This window comes from Gavialis gangeticus, unplaced genomic scaffold, assembly GCF_001723915.1.
Source record: "Gavialis gangeticus isolate Ggan-Ray unplaced genomic scaffold, GavGan_comp1, whole genome shotgun sequence".
NCBI lineage: Eukaryota > Metazoa > Chordata > Crocodylia > Gavialidae > Gavialis > Gavialis gangeticus.
In genome coordinates, this window is record NW_017728993.1 from 25,969,253 (window position 1) to 25,986,156 (window position 16,904).

Here is a 16,904-nt window from a genome sequence, read left to right on the forward strand (position 1 = left end):
ACTGCAACGGCGCGGGGCTCTGGGCCAAGCTCAGCAAGGTGCGGGCCCCCGGGCCGGGCCGGGGGCTCCCCGTTGTCCTTCGAGGATGGAGGCCCCCTCACCTCTCTGGGGAGCCAGCTCCAGCGCTTCCCCACCCTCCCCGGGAGAGCTGTGCCTCTACCTAAGCTGGCTGCAGCTTCAGATCTAGAGAGGGATCCCACTGCTGGCACCTATCCCTCTGCTTAGCTCAGAAAGGCCCTGGCAGACCACGGGCTCCGCGGCGCATCCGTTCTTCGTTTCGCCAGCCCGCGCTAAACCTCCCGCTTGCTACCTGCAGAGCCCTGCGCCTGGGAGGGGGAAAATGACCTGGCTGAAATCGGAGCTCCCTTGCGATGCTTTTTGTGCCCCTTTGCGGGGAGGCTTCCGGTAGCGAGGGGGTATAATGGGCAAAGGCAGAACCAGGCCCCTCTGTTTCCAGCCTGCGCCCGGCTGCGCTTCCTTCTGCAGGAGCAGCTGGCGGCCTGCAAGGGCGGCTGTGAGCTGGAAGAAGGCTGGGTCCTGGTGCGCAAGCATGGAGAGGACTGGGGCAGGCTCATCCTCGTGGAGGCCACGGATGAAATGGAGAGGAGGCAGCAGCTCTTTGGAGTGGATTATAATCCTGCAACGAGGTAGGGAAGCGCGGGGCGGCCCGGCTGCTGCTCTGTGCCCCAGCGTCTCCCCACCCACGTTAGCACCACGTAGCATGTGTTGGGCCTCGGGGCCTGTGCGGCCCCTGGGCTGTGCTTGGGTGGGAGCCAGCACGTAATGCCGCCCTCAGCACCCAGGTCGAGCAAAACCAGGGGTATTGGTGCTGCCAGTGCGGGTTTTCCTTTTGCAATTTTGCATCTGGGGCCAAATCGGTTCCAAATTGTATTGCCGGAGCGGACCTCGGTGGCTGACGTTGGCGTGGCACTACCCCCAACAAGCCTCCTAACGCCCAGACTCTTCAGCCTGGGGCTCGGGTGCTCCCACATCCACGGCAGCATCCTAGGTGCAAGCCCCAAGCCTGGAGGTCTTGGAGTTCGGATGCCCCCGGGCTTGCTTGCCCTGAGCTAAACGGCTAAAGGAGCAAGCTAGAGGGAGACCCTGAGCACGACCCCCCCATGCAGTTTATGGTGATAGCCGGGATCCTGGCATTGGGAGGCAATTGCAGACTCTGCGGGGGCGGCCTGACCACCGTGCAAGGGACAGGTCTCCACCCTCGAACTCCACCGAGTCCTTCGAGGGGGAGAGGGAAGGGCTGTCCCCTGCCAGGCTCCGCTCCCAGGGTGTGCGCAGCCGATAGGGGTGTCTCCCCCTGAACCAGCAATCCCCCTGGGCCGGCCATTTCTAAAGAGCTCGCTCGGGCGCGCGCCGTCTCCTGCGTTGGTGGGAGCCGGTGCTGTGGACGGCCCTTGAGCTGAGGCTCATTCTGCCTGTCCTGTAACGAGCTGGACGAGCCAAGGCCCGAGTCTCGTGTCACTGGCCGTCCTGGCTGGACAATGGGAGAAGCGCAGGTCCCTTAACCCCTCCCTCCCTTGGCCGTTTCAGCTGGGAGCAAGCGGTGGACTTGACCTCCCTGCCCTTCGCAGCGAAGCCCAGACAGCTGGAGCCGGACGAGGATGCAGTGCAGAAGTTTCGGTAACAGCTTGGCCCGTCGCGCGCGCGCTCTCTCCTGTTCCCTGGGAGCGAGCCCGGGCCTCGCCGTGGCCTCCGGAAACCTCCCGCAGGTCGGAGCAGGCTGGGGTGGAGCAGGGCAGAGTCTCGCTGCTTGAGGGTGTTTGCTCAGCACCAGCGGCCTTTGCACCCGAGGTTGTCGCATCAGTGGCGCCAGGCGATTTCTGCTGGGCACGGCCGGCTGCAATCAGCCCAGGCCACTCCTCGCGGCGTGTTTGTGAACGTGGGTGTCAGCCTGAGGGCAGCAGGCTGTTGTTCTCAAGGATACGTCCTGGCTCAGCGGCCCCGCGTCTCACGGCCGTTGTTGAGGTGCCGGCTCACGTCCCGGGGCAGAGCGCTCCGAGGGGAGCTGATGCGCCCCTTGCTCAGCTGCCATCCAAGTCACCGGGGCTCGATGTACAGCCTTGGGGACGGTGGCCAGCCACGGAGGGCGTAGTCACCCGGTTGCTGGCACCACGAGCCATTTGCCTCCTGTGAAGGGGCAGAAGTAGAGCACAACCTGCTCCCCCCCCCGCAGTCGAGCTGCCCCATTAACCCCGAGTGTGCCAGCAGGTTTGTTCCCCCAACGTGGAGTTTCGAGTGCGACGAAGATCTGGTCCGCTTCATGTACGATTACATTGCAAAGGGGAACAGGAGGCTGGGCAGGATCAACCAGTATGTGGACAGCATTGACGTCTCCTCCTACGTGGTATGCAGTAGGGTGGGCTGTCACGTGCTGAGGAGAGGCCCGAGACCCGGGCGGTCGTGTCTCGGCAGCCGCGCTGGGGAAGGCGGACGTCGCTGTGACCAGGGGATGCGTCTCCCTGGGGTCCGGTGGCGCTGGTCGCACTCTGGATGCAGGCTCCAGGGAGAGCTGTCGTTCCTCCTGGACATGGAGGGGTGGCTGGGTGCTTGGCAGGGCCGGTCGTGTGGCCTGCAGGCTTTGGCCGGTGGGTGGCGAAGGCTGACGGGGCAAAGCTGGGGGGCCCTGGGATGGAAGAAGAAAGTATGGGTGAACTCTGGAGATGCTTGGAGGCTGATGCAGCCCACCCCGTGCCTTGCTTCGTGTTGTCTCTCTCTGCCTCTTCGCCCTGCAGAAGGACCATGGTGTGCCGCAGCTGACGGACAACCAGCTGTTCACCTTCTGGGAGAGCGACGGGGCCCAGGGCGAGCACTGGGTGCGGCTCACCATGAAGAAAGGCACCCTCATCAAGTGAGACCCGACGGCCCTGCCGAACTGTTTAGGAACCAGCCGATTTCCAGCGTGGGCCGGTGGCTGCCCCGGTGTTGGCTGTGCTTTGGGGGAGCAGCGTGTCTTGTTTCCTCTGACCCCAGTCTGGCAGGGGTTTCCAGTCGTGGGTTCAGTCGGATAGGATTGCGGCCTCTGTCCCCCACCCTGAGACAGCTTGACCCGTCTCGACAGCTCCCTCCCGAGGGCCTTGTCCAAACGTGTCTGAATTGCCCCTTTGGCCAGTTCTGTCCTGGTTCTCCTGCGTTTCCCCTAAGTGAACCCATGCTCCTTCGTGCTGGAGCCTTGTCGTTCCCTGCAAGCGGATGGTTTTCACTCCATCCCCCCCTTAGCCAAGCAATGCATACTCAGCACAGAGCACGTGTGCTTGGGGACCTGGTAGAGAGAACGGGCATAAGGTCCCAGCACTGCACTCTGACACCCAAAACTGGGTGCACTGGGTTCAGATTGGGGCGCTTGGCGCACATGGGTGCGTTGTGGGTGTGCAAAGCCAGGCTCACGGTTCAAGGGGCTCCTCCCTGAGCGAGCACTGGAGGATTTGGCTGCTTCTCCGTCTCCTCTCCAGGAAGCTTCTGATCAGCATAGATGCAAGTGATACTAGCTACAAGCCCAAGAGGATTGCGGTGTATGGCGGTGTGATGGGCAAGCTGAAGAAGTTGGCTGATCACAACATCAACGAGTGAGTAGGTTGGGGGGTTGCGGGAGGGACCTGTGGGCTGAGATGCCATGATGGATGAAACCTCTAGCCACTAACCAAACATGCCTGTCTCCCTGGGGGAGGGTGGGATGCTTTAAGCCTGGCTTCTCCGCCCCTGGTTGCACCTCTCTGTGCTAATACAGGGATGCATTGCGGTCCTGCGCACTGGCCCCAGGTGGCTTCTGTAAGAGCGGTCCCCCAGTCCCAGCCCCTGGACCCGTGGGTATGCCAAGACGCACCTGATGTTTCCCTCCCTGTGCCTTTCTCCTGGCTGTTAGCATGGCTGTGGTGGCTCCAGATCAACCATCCCTGGTTACCGGCGCCACACGGGACTCCAGAGCCCAGGCTCCTCGAGGGTCATCTAGACCAAGCCCCCTCCCAGATCCGGGCTTTCTGCACCCCCTTGCAGGAAGAACATTGCGCAGCTGCTTGTCCTCAGCTTCTCCTGTTCTTGCGCGTAGGAGGAGCATGGGAGAGCAGCTTCCCTACCTTAATTTTGAGAGCCAGTCCAATGTTTGGAAATGGCCATCACATCCCTCTCTGCCTCCACCCCCATCATACTCGAGCTTTGCTCCTATGGCTTGTCTTCAAAATGCATTAAGTCCTGATGGGCTGGACTCAAAGGACCGCAGAGTGCTTCGTGTGTCCATTGCCACTGAAATCTCTGCAGGAGGCACACAGGGGTTAGGTGACTTGACTAGGGCTATCCATGAAGCTGGTGGCTGAGCAGGGGATTTGAGGCCAGGTCCTGATCCTAGCTGCTGAGCTCAAAGCACGGGAGACCACCCCTCTTTCATGTCAGTGGATGAAGAGATGTTGGCTGGAGGGTGGTGAAACCGCTCCGCTATCTCCGCCTGTGCTGTCTCTGCAGGAACAGTTACGGGGACGTGTGTATACTCAGGGATATGACGATTCACCAGCCTGTCATTGAGATACGAATCCTGGAGTGCGGAGGTACGGGTCCTTCAAGACGCTGCAGGCCCCATCACCCCCGTGCTGTTCGTAAGCCAGGGCAGCGAGCCAGCTTGAGCCCACTGTGTCCCCCTTGCTTTTTATGGGCAGATAACGGGCTCAACGTTCGCCTCTGGGGCCTCAAGGTCCGGGCCACGTGGCACTGGGATGTGAGGCTCAATGCAGACATGTTCCAGTCAGCCCACCTGGTGCGGTACCCCCGCCTGGAAGGGACGGACCCCGACCTGTTGTACCGGCGCGCCGTGCTCATTCAGAGGTAGTGTCCGGGACACCAGCTGAGCGCGCAAGGTGGGGGCTGGGGGGGTCAGTTGCTTCCGTGCACGGGGGAAAATGCAGCTCTGGCCCCGGGGGAGCTCACCGGCACCTGCTGAGTCCTAGCACACGCTGGTGATCCCCCAGCTCGGTGGCACGGCAGCACTGGGGAAGCCGGTGGGCTGGGTGCAGGGCTCACTCCCCTCTGCTTTATCTACCAGCTGGCAGCTCTTTGCTCACCTTTTGTGCTCAGGACCTCGCTTCATGTCTCCTTACGGCAAAGTTGCTGGGTTTGTAAGGAGCCCGTCTGCTAGCATGAGGCTGGGGTCTGTAATCAGCTGCAGTTCACAGGGGAGGATGCTCCTTTCTTCCCCCACCCCCTGCAGCACCTCAGTGTGGCATTACAGGACCCTTTCCTGCCTCTGGCAGAGGGTCTTGAGGTCTCCCAGCCCCACTTCTCTATGAATCTTTGACTCTGGGGCAGAGAGCACCTCCTACTAATTCACTTCTGCAGTGCCTCAGAAATGGGGGGACCCACGACCCTGCTCTTTGCAGGGCATTACCTCCTAGCAATGCCCTGGGGCATTGGGTACCATTGAGTCCTGCATGGGGGAGAGCCCCCTCCTACATCAGCTGCACCACCGCGCTGGAGTTAGAGTTTAACCGAGTCTTAATGGCCCATCTCTGAGGCAGGCTTCTCCAAAGATGCCCAAGGCAAGTGAAGCCTGCCTTGTGCATCTTTGCCATGAGATGGGTGGCAGCTGCTCCACCCTCCCTGGGCAAGAGCCGCTTCTCTTGCCTGTAGATCTGCTGTGAGCATGAGACATCTCCCCAGTGTGGTGCTGGCACGTTCCCGAGAGTCCTCCGGGACAGACCTTGCAGTGCTGCGGATCCTCCCCAGGAAAAGGGGGTTGTTGCAGGAGCAGAGCTGCTGCATTGCAGCCCCCTGCCACAAGTACCTAGGCAGGAGCAGCTTCTTTGCTGGGTTTTCCAAGCTGTTCCCCATCGGGTTCTAGGTTTATGAAGCTTCTGGACAGCGTCCTGCCTTACCTGTTCCCGGTCTGGGACCCCACCATCAGCCTATTCAATGAACTCAAGGTGAGCGTGCACCTGTCACGAGCAGGCGTGGTCTTGGTACGGAGGTTAGCCTGGGCTGATGCCGGAGGAGCTTGCAGCGAGCCCTTTGGGGGAAGAGGAGTGTCGGCAGGGTGACTTGGCTGCAGCGGCGTTTTGCTTCGCGGCACAAAGCAGGACTGGTGCCTCGGGCGGTCCGTCAGGCTGGGTGTGTACGGTGAGGCGGTGGTGAGGGTGTCCGTCTGTCTAACCCCAGCCCTGCCTGGCCCTTGGCAGCACATCAAGCAGTTCCTGCTCCTGTCCAAGTGGCGCCAGGCTCTCATCTCCCGCTGTCTGGAGGAGATGGAGACCAGAAAACCCAGCAACATGCCCGAGCTGTTCATCAACCGGCACCTGGCACTGAAGCACCGCGAGAACCCTGGCCTGGACCCCAGCTGCAGGAACGCCGTGTTCACTCAGGTGCCGCTTCCCCATGCCGGCTCTGCAGGCCTATCCACGGAGGATGGATAGGGTCCCACTATCCACGGAGGATGGATAGGGTCTTGTGCGGGCCGGGGTGGGACTTCCAGCGGAGAGCCCGTGTCTCTGCCCCATGCACTCAGCAGTCACCGGAGCACAGCAGCGTTGGCCTCCGAGGGGTGGCGGCGAGGGGCTCGCTGTCTGGTGCAAAAACTCATGCAGTTTCTTGTGTGGCATGGGCAGTCCTGGATGCTCGGGGTCTGAAGAGGGTGGGGGAGCATTGACCAGAGTGCGACAGGGTGGGGGGTGTGGGTGCACAGGGCAGACGTGAAGCTGGGAGAGGACGGAGTGGGCTGGGAGCACTGCCCTGCTGCCTGCGTTCGGGCCGTGTCCGAGTCCTGTGCTTCTCTGCTCATTCCAGGTGTACAAGGGCCTCGAATCTTTCGCCAAGGAGCATAAGCCACTGGATTACAGGTACAGGCCATGGGTGGTACAGTGCTGGGCTCTGCCTTGGCTCAGCCCCTGGGCGCTGGACGTGGGGGTTTGGCGCAGGGGCCCAAGGAGAGGGGAGGTGTGTGAGTGAGGAGGCAGATCTGGGCTCTCCATTCCTGGCGGGGAGCTGCGATTGCCACTGTCTGCACTTCCTAATATCCAACCTCAACTTCCCGTGCTGCAGCGTGAGCCCATTGCTCCTTCTATCGTCTGCCGCCACTGAGACCAGTCCAGCCCCATCCTCTTTGCAGCCCCCGTGCAGGGAGCTGAAGGCTGCTATTAACCCCCCTGCCCATAGTCTTCTCTTTTCCAGGCTGAATCAGCCCAATTCTTTCAGCCTTTCCACACCAGTCCTGTCCCCCAGCCCCCAACCATTTTCACTGTCCTCGGCTGGACTCTCTCCAGTGTGTCCACATCCTTTCTGTGTTGGGGGACCCACAGCGTCCCTGATTGCCCGTGAGACAGGCTCAGGCTGCCCCTGGTTTCCCTGCAGGTGGCCATCGTCCTACGACCAGTGGTGGCAGTGCAAGTTTGTTGGCGAGGGCATCTGCGACTGCGGTACGAGATCCCCCTGCCCCTTCCAGGACCCCGTGCTTCCCTCCCTGCAGTGGCTCCTCCATGGTCCAGTGCTGCTGCTCTGTCTGCAGGCAGCTCGGCAGGCAGGGTCTGCATAGAGCAAGAGTGCATTTAACGTCTGCCTCGCTCGTTAGCCCTCCGCAGTCCCTGGTGACCGCGTGCTCCGGCTGTTGCACGGAGCTGTGCTTCCCGTGCCGCCTTTCAGACGGGGCAGGGCTGGGGTGCTTTGCAGAGCAGCTGTGTCCTAGTCACAGGGTCACGGCCCAGGACTGTTGGATCTGGCCCCAGCTCTATTGCTGTGCCATAGCCCCTCTCCATGCCTCCCTTATCCCATCCCCACCCTGCGATGGGTCAGGAGTCCGCTCGCTGCAATCAGTCTCCCCCCAGGGAGTTGCCACTAGCATCACTGACCATGAGAGCAGGGCACCAGGACTCTCAGTGGGGATGGAGAAGGGCCAGGGGTTTGGGGTACGGCTTTCCCCAAGGGTGTTTCCTGCAGGTCCCATTAGGCAGCGGGGTGTGGGGGCAAGGAGGGGTGGTGCAGGACCTGCCTGTACTACTCGCCAAGAGGCCCCCGGAGAAGATCAGGCTGGGTTTGACCTGCATCAGAGCTGCCCCAGGGTCCCGTGTCTGTCCAGGCACCGGGGGAGCGGGTGGCGTTGATGCGGGGTCTGTCTGGGTTGCAGGCGGCGGGTTTCGGGACAGCCTGGCAGACATGTCGGAGGAGCTGTGCCCCAGCTCGGCAGACAGCCCCGTGCCGCTGCCCTTCTTCGTCCGCACGTCCAACCAGGTGCCATGATGCGCGTCTCTCGGGACAGCCCGTTCTGCGGGTAGTCGAGGCTGCGGACCCACAACACGGCTGGGATGGGGCATCCCAAGACCATTCAGTGGGGCTGGGGGAGCCTGGCTGAGCAAAGACCCCTTCAGCAGGCTCTTGTGGTGGAAGCCACAACAGAAAGCAGGACAGTACGGCCTGGAGAGGAGCACGGGAAGCTGGGCTCGGCTGTGCCCTCCAGGCCTCTCTCTAGTCTGTGGGGTGTAGGATGGGAAGGGGGAGGTCATGGGCATGGCCCTACCGCCCCTGGGCTGTCACAGCGGGTTTGGCGGGGAGCCGAGCTCTGACCAGGTCTCTGCGTTGCAGGGTAGCAGCACCGGGGAAGCCAGGGACATGTACGTCCCAAACCCCTCCTGCAAGGACTTTGCCAAGTACGAGTGGATCGGCCAGATCGTGGGGGCCGCTGTGCGGGGCAAGGAGTTCTTGGTGAGGCGCGGCCCTCTTCCAGCCTTGCTAGCCGGGCGTCTTGTCCGGGAGTCCTTAAAGGGTGTCATTTTGCATGACTGATTGACCAGTCTTAGTGATGTCTCCCTCCGCAGGTCCTGGCTCTGCCGGGCTTCGTGTGGAAGCAGCTGATAGGGGAGGAGGTCAGCTGGACCAAGGACTTCGTGGCCGTGGACGCCGTGCTGGTGAGTGGGTGGTTCAAATGAGGACGGGCAGTTGTCTGGGAAGTTTCTTGTTGTCAGCAGCATTGGGCACAGGACACAGTGGGGCTGGGTGGGGGTAGGGGCTTGGCCTGCCTGTGCGGATGCTAAGGGTGCGTGGTTCTTGACGCACGCCTGGGTTTGCAGTTGAACCCGTAGCCAATGCAGAATTGCTGGCTTTCACGGCTACAGGTCGCAGCCTGCCATGCTCATCTGGGTTCAAGCAGCCCTGGAGACCCCGTGCCCCAGCAGGGGAAGCCCCGTTCTGGGCAGAGGGTCATGCGTTGCCATGCCTGGCCGAGCCCTGATCCTCTCTCGGGGCCAGGGCACGCGTGTTGCAGCACTGACTAGCAAGGGCTCTCATCCTGGTGCATCAGGTGAAGTTCCTGGAAGCGGTGGAAGGGATGGACAGAGAGACCTTTGAGTCAGAGTTTGGGAACGAGCTGACCTACACCACGGTGCTCAGTGACCAGCGCACCGTGGAGCTCATCCCTGACGGCAGCCGGATTGCAGTGCGCTACGAGGACCGCAAGGAATTCGTCCGCCTGGTGCGGACGGCTCGGCTGGAGGAAAGCACAGAGCAGGTAATTGCACCGTGACAAGCCACCGTCAGGGACCCCAGGGCCTCGAGCCTCTCCCCGCTATGCTGCTGCATCTCTGCAGAGACCCCCAAATTCACCATCCGGCGTTGGGTGGGTAAGATAGCTAGTAGGGTGGAAGTGCTGGACTTTAGGAAGGCTAACTTCAGCGTGCTCAGGAGTGTAGTCAAAGATGCGCTGCAGGATAGGAGTACTGGCGAGAGGGGAGTCCCCGCAGAGCGGTCGTTCCTAAAGGAAGCGATCCTTCGGGCGCAGAGGGAGACTATCCCAGTACGAGAGAAAGTGGGGAAGAGGGCCAAAAAACTTCCACGGCTAAACCGAGAAATCCAGGGGAGCCTAAGGGCCAAAAAAGAGGCATATAGGTGGTGGAAGCAGGGGGACGCTACCAAGGAGGAGTATACCTACTCGGCCCTCGCTTGCAGGGAGGCAGTTAGAAAGGCCAAAGCAGCTGTGGAGCTGAGGCTGGCAACACATATTAAAGACAACAAAAAGTCTTTTTTTAGGTAGGTAGGGAGTAAGAAGAAGGCGCAGGGCAGCATAGGACCTCTGCTGAATAAACAGGAGCAATTAGTGACAGATGGTGGGGGGGACAAGGCTGAACTATTCGATGAGTTTTTTGGCTCAGTGTTCCTGAACAGGGCTCAAGATAAGTCTCGTATGGATTATTAGATGGGTATCAAAGGGACACCAGCCGTCCGCTGACTTGGTGCAGCGTCACTTAGATGGACTGGATGTGATCGAGTCGGCAGGCCCAGACAAGCTGCATCCGAGAGTACTGAAGGAATTGGCCCGTGTCACAGCAGAACCGCTGGCACGGCTGTTTGAGCGCTCGTGGTGCACGGGGCAGGTCCTGGAGGACTGGAAAAGGGCCAATGTGGTCCCTATCTTCAAGAAGGGGAGGGATCCGAGTAATTATAGGCCAGTCGGTCTCACCTCCATCCTTGGAAAGGTCTTTGAAAAGATTATGATGGATCATATTTGTGGGAGTCCAGCGGGAAAAATAATGCAGCAGGGCAACCAGCATGGACTGGGAGCAGGTGGATCATGCCTGTGCAATCTGGTTTCCTTTTATGACCGTGTCACACAACGCTTAGACGCAGGAGTAGAGGTGGATGTCGTTTCCTTGGATTTTAGCAAGGTTTTTGATACGGTGTCTCATCCCATTCTCATCAATAAATTAAGAGGCTGTGACATAGATATTTACATGGTCCTGTGGGTGGCAAATTGCCTTGGGGGTCGCCCCCAGAGAGTGGTAGTAGACGGGTTGGTATCGACTTGGGGGGATGTGGGTAGTGGGGTCCTGCAGGGCTCAGTCCTTGCACCTGTACCCTTCAATGTCTTCATCAGTGACTTGGATGCGGGTGTGAAGTGTACTCCATCCAAGTTTGCAGACGATACTAAACTGTGGGGTGAAGTGCATGCTCCGGGGGTTAGAGAACGACTGCAGGCAGACCTGGACAGGTTGGAAAAGTGGGCAGTACACAATAGGATGCAGAACAACACGGACAAGTGCAGAGTGCTGCACCTGGGGTGCAAAAATACCCAGCACATCTACTGGGTGGAAAGTGACCCTCTCATATGCACAGCAGCGGAAAGGGATCTTGGAGTCACAGTGGACTCCAAGATGAATGTGAGTTGTCAGTGTGACGAAAGTCATCAGCAAAGCTAACCACACTTTGTCATGCATCAGCAGATGCATGACAAAGTGTGGCTAGGTTTGCTGATGACTTTCGCAGATGCATGACAAATAGATCCAAGGAGCTGATGCTTCCCCTCTCTGCGGCATTGGTCAGACCGCAGTTGGAGTACTGCGTCCAGTTTTGGGCGCCGCACTTCAAGAGGGATGTTGATGGACTCGAGAGGGTCCAGAGGAGGCTGCTCGTATGGTCAGGGGCTTACAGGACAAGCCCTACGAGGAGAGACTGAGGGACCTGGACCTCTTCAGCCTCTGCAAGAAAAGGCTGAGAGGTGATCTTGTGGCCATGTACAAATTTATTAGGGGGACGCAGTAGAGTATTTGTGGCAGAAATATATGCCCCAGGCAAGATGGTTCACATAAGAAATTGTAACCATTGACTTTGAAAATGGAAATTATGCAAAAGAAGTAAAAAAACATTCTCACCCTGCTTCTCCAACCTAGACTTGAGCCTCAGAGATTTCTTCCTTTGGTTTCCCCAGCCAGCAGCTCTCCCAGCTTGCTGTCACATTGTACCAGGGCTGAGCTGCTGCCTTGGGTTTGAGCCCAATCTGGGGGTGTGCACGGGGTGTCCCTCCCCTCCTCTTGACCACACCGGCTTTGTCCCCCCTCCAGATCGCAGCCATGCAGGCGGGGTTGCTCAGGGTGGTGCCACAGTCTGTTCTCGACTTCCTCACATGGCAGCAGCTGGAGAAGAAAGTCTGTGGGGACCCTGAGGTCACCATGGAGGCCCTGAAGAATTTCGGTAAGTGCAGGGCTAGTGCAACATCATCTTCTTGAGCTGTTGTCCATGTCACCTGCCACTGTGCGTTCCCTACGTGCCTCATATGCATAGATCTGGAGACTTTTCACCTTAAAAGTATAGTTCCAGTGTGTGCTGCCTCTCTTTGCGTTCACACGGATTCATAAAATCATTGACAACTTGGGCTGGCAGGGACCTGCTGAGATTGCATCTAATCCAGCCCCCCTGCCTAGCCCTGTCCAAACCATCCCAGACAAACCCATTGTCCAACCTATTAGCCAAAACTGTACAGCCAACCCTGACACAGCACCAGGCATCGCACCAAAACCTGCCAAGGGTAAAGCAGGGGGACTGTGGTGGCCTATGTCCTGCTGCTGCAAAGGTTGCTAATATAAGCTTGGGAGATCCCAGGAAAAGGGCCACTCTACCCACTACAAAGGAAGGCAAAAAATCCCCATAATCCGTACCGATTTGACCAGGGAGTAAAATTCCTTTCTGATCCCGAATATGGCCGATTGGGCTGACCCTGAGCGGAGGGGCAAGACCTTCTAGCCAGGATCCTCCAAGAGCATTGGCACAGCCCTGCCACAATCCCCAGCTTTGGGTGCAGCCAACACCCAGTACCTCTGGGAAAGGCTTGAAAAGAAGAAACCCTGATGCATGTAGCAACAAGGGGAGGGGGCAGAAATCCTTCCCAGCCCCCTGCAGCAACCAGCAAAGCCCAGAAACACGGGAAATCCTCATAGCAAAGCACAGTTTAGCCAAAAAAGACTCCAAGCTTGAGGGCCAAAGATGTGCAGTGGGATGTGCGCATGGATAACACCCCTGAAACGCCTCTAGTTACTGACCTGGGGGTACCTGGCAGCTGTTGACCCCCTATATTGTCAGAGGTGGGGACCCTCCTGCCACCTACCCTCAGCTCGACACGGGGGATCAGCGTCTATCCCTAGCGTCTGTGCCGTGGACCGGGCGAGAAGTGCATGCTCTGCAGGGCTTGTTTGTGCATTTGGGCTGGGAGCAGGAGGGCCCCACAGCTCAGCTCGTGCAGCTTAAGAAGCTAGGGGTGTAGGACCCCGTGCCACAGGTCTGCATGGAATCGGGGGCCTCTTCTCCCCCACCCAGGATCCAGTCGAGATGCCCCAGAGGGCTCAGGTAATCCCCTGCTCCAGTGTACCCCGTGGGAATGGGGATCTATGTTTCTAATGAGCCTTTTCTCTGCCTTCTCCATCCCAGCTCAGTTTGAAGGTGTGGAGCCATCAGACACCAGGGTCCAGTACTTCTGGGAAGCGCTTACCAACTTCACCAATGGTGAGTGACCCGTGCGGCTCCTTCCTTGCTCCGACCACCCTGGAGAGCTAGTTGCGGCTGCACCAGAAGTTACTGGGTTTGTGAAGGCCAAGAGGTATATGTGGTGGGTATGAGCAGAATTGGAGCAGTCACCTGGAGAATTCCCCTGGGGGCCTGAGCATCCTTAGCCTGCAAGATCCTTCCCTCAGCCACGGGCACCTTTTTTGTGGGGGGAGATGCCCAGCTCGCCAGCTGGCTGAGCCCAGGGAACATGAAGAGCTCCATGCAGCTGAGCTCTGGGTTCCCCCAGGACTGGGTTTGGATTTTGTTCCCGTCCCCATCGCCCAGCACCCCGGTTCTCTCCCCACAGAGGATCGCAGCCGCTTCCTCAGGTTCGTGACTGGCAGGAGTCGCCTTCCCATATCGATCCGCATCTGCCCACACGAGCCAACGTGAGTCGGTCCTCCTGTGTGATCAGCAGAGTGATTGCCCTGCCCCCTCCCCGGTGTGGGGTTGGACTGTGCCCTGATGTGCAAGCCTTCAGCTTACCCTGTGTAAGCAGCCTGTTGGATCTAACTAGTTTCATATCTCTTCCCCCAAGGTCTGATGTTGTGGATGTGCTGCCTGAAGTCTCCACCTGCTCCAACGTTCTCTTCCTACCGCAGTATACCTCGTAAGCTGTGCTTCTTCTCGACCCCCTCTCCCTGGCAGTTGTGATCCTGAGGGAAGTGGTGTCTTTCATTCAGGGTGAAAGATAAATTCACACTTGCACTCAGGCCAACCTAAGACCATTTTTTTTTTACTGATAATCTACAAACTTTTTACCAATAGCCAGTCTGTTTTACATCATATATACTTCTACTGACACATTTTACAGGCAAGAGCCTGGTTCAGGATTTAGAGTTAACACCAGCCATAGTGAAATAGTTTGAGCGTCAGTAAATGTTTTGCAGATTGTCAGTAAAAAAAAGGTAAAAAAAATCTTGTTTTGGCAGCCCTGTTTGATTGCAGCAATAGCTTTGCATTGTTTGTGCTGACCCCCCCCGGGGTCCTCTACTTATCCCCACCCCCTGTCCATTCCTGGACTCCAAATAGACTATTGTCTGCCTGCCTGTGAGACCAGTGTTACAGGGAGTGATGGGATCCTGCAGCAGCAGCAGCACATGGCTGGGGTGGGAAAGGGGCTTCCACATGCACATCAGGCTACAATGGCCTGAGCAAATACTTCCTGCAGGGAGCTGGTGTCCCACTGGTGTAGGACCCCACTGGACTGTCTCGCACCAGTTAGCATTGCTCTGCTCTGTGTGGTCTTCAGCATGCAGCCTGGTTAACAGACAGAGCTTCCATCAAGCTCTGGTTGCTTGGTGTCTTTTACAGATGGTTCAATTTTTTATAGACTTTTATGAACAGGTGTTTTTAGGCTCTCTTTTTTTTTTTTATGGTTTGTCTGTAAATTTACATACAGTTGGCAACTCTGCTTTCACCTGTTAAATCCAGGGCTCGCATCCAGACCTGCGTGTCGGGATGTCTGGATTCTGTATCCAGATCTTCCCTGGATTCATGGGGTTGCTTCTCTGAGCCTTACTTCCCTAGTCTGTGCCACAAAGTACTTTCTGCCATAATCCCTGGTGTGTGAAACATTCAGCTTCCCTCGGCTGGTGGACTTGCAGCAGTACCTTGACTGCATCTTTTCTTCCTTTTCAGGGCCGAGGTCTGTGAGGAGAAGCTGCGATACGCAGCCTATAACTGCGTGTCCATCGACAGGGACAGGGACATGTGGGTAGTGTGACGTCATGGGCATTGCACCTAGCACCTGCCCTCTGCTAACTGTTTAGTGGGAAGAGCTCCCCATCCTCGAAGGAAATTGTGTATAAAATAATAAATACGATGTGTAACAGCCTTGCTCCTCTGGGTGCCCCCAGATCTGGCCTGAGTATCTGTGTCTGGGTCCATGGCAGGTTAAAGTGTAACCAACTACAGGACTGACACCTTGAACCCTCTCAAATCACCTGACCGGCCCTTGGAGAGCTCCTGAGGTGTTGGTAGTTTAGACTCCCAGGCTGCTTGTCAGCCTCATGCGCACATCACCTGCTGCAGTCATCTCTGGGGTGGAGCACTTCAGCTGTATAGCAGCCTACTACAGAGCCACACGGTACCATAGGACGGGAGTTTTGGGAGTAATGGAAGCTGCCAGGGCCTCCGGGAGGCTCAGTGTCACTGCCTTGAGTTCCCCATCAGATCCCTGACCCCACGCCTCTGAATTTGGCGTCATCATGAAGAGCAGCTGCTGCTGCATCGCAATCTCGACCAGCCGGAGTCAGCCCTGCCTGCTCACTGCTGAGTCCCCAGCTCAGCACAGCTCATCCTGGGGCAGGATTGCACCTCCTCCGGTCACGCAGGCGAGCGTGCTGCTTCCTTCACATGCGTTGTTCTTGGCAGGCGGCACTATCACGCCAAGTCGGGGACCACGTTCCTCCTCCCTCCATCCATGCGCTGAAGATTTTATTGCAGTTCAGCTCAGGGATCGACCTCCGAGTGGGGCTGGCCGCTAGGTGTCTCCTTGGGCCCACGTGCTCCGTGAAGCTGCCACATGGCCACAGCACCGTTGAAGAAGATTGGCTTGCAAGCAGGGGGGATCTGGAAATGCTGTGGCTCTGCTACCCCTTAAGGCAGGGGTGTCAGATCTGTGCACTCCTTTCTGCACTGGATCTGGCCCGCAGGGCTCCTGGGATGGATCCAGGTGGTTGGGCGAGCAGCCGAGATGTCAACCACCATGGGGGCCCTAGCTGCTGTTGGCTCAGGGTTAATGCAGCCGCCCCATTGCTGCCAGAACAAGGTCCGCTGGGGTCTGTACCTGGAATTTGGCGGTGGGGCGTGTAGCAGCAGCGTTAACCCCTGCAGCGCCCTGAGTCACTGCATCATCCTGGGGAGCTGCCGGGATTAACACTGCAGTGCTCACCCCACCCCCCAATTCCCGGCTGGATGACGTGGTTCTGTGGGTCGCAGCTGGGCCACGTGCTCGGCACCCCTGAATGAACCGCCAGGGCTCTCCCCATCCTTGGAGCTGGGCAGGCGTGACACGGCTTTGGGTCTGCCGTTGCCTGGGGGTGATGGGCTGACACTGGACCGCAGGCTGGAGACCCTGGTACTCAGGGCTTGTTAAGGGGCTTGCAAAAGGACCTAGATCAGGGCACTTGGCTCAGGGAGGCCAGAAGCCCTCCTTGGCAGCTGGTGGGGACCCAGACTTGTGGGCAGGAGCTGATCTCTCCCACCTCCACGTGGCACCATGTTTCTACATCTGCACCCAGCCCCCCTGGCTATCGCATGCTCGGCGCTGCTCGGTCTCGGGGTGGCAGAGGCAAGGAAGGCAGGCCCAGCTCCTTTCTGGCAGCAGTCTTGAAGGGGTTAAAAGGTCCTTCTTAGCAGCAGGCATCATTTGGGGTCTCCCTGGCCTACGGGGTGGGAGAGCTTCTGCTTCAGCAGAGAAGTGCCAGGCATCAGAGTGAATGGCAGGGTCACAGTGACTGTGGACGGCCGCTCGTAGCCTGCCAGGGAGATGGGGCCTGACCCTGAAACTGTCCAGACCCCAGGGTTGGCCAGCCTGTGGTATGAGCCCCACAAGTGGCACAGGCCACATCTGCATGTGGCGCACGGCAGGTCAGGGAGGGGACAGGCAG

The 16,904-nt window shown here is 58.6% G+C and overlaps 1 protein-coding gene across 1 annotated transcript; it reads left to right on the forward strand.

Moving 5' to 3' along the window:
- Positions 1-2: 2 nt before the first annotated feature.
- On the forward strand, positions 3-15,128 carry LOC109305316 (E3 ubiquitin-protein ligase HECTD3-like; the record flags this gene model as incomplete). Its single annotated transcript, XM_019528317.1, has 21 exons — positions 3-38; positions 487-647; positions 1,549-1,638; positions 2,227-2,362; positions 2,751-2,866; positions 3,468-3,581; positions 4,471-4,553; positions 4,662-4,827; positions 5,840-5,921; positions 6,174-6,356; positions 6,778-6,830; positions 7,342-7,406; positions 8,111-8,214; positions 8,566-8,685; positions 8,799-8,888; positions 9,281-9,487; positions 11,814-11,943; positions 13,174-13,248; positions 13,598-13,679; positions 13,829-13,900; positions 14,932-15,128. Coding segments are annotated over 21 exons (2,250 nt in total), but the record flags the coding sequence as incomplete, so codon positions are not given.
- Between the last annotated feature and the right edge of the window lie 1,776 nt (positions 15,129-16,904).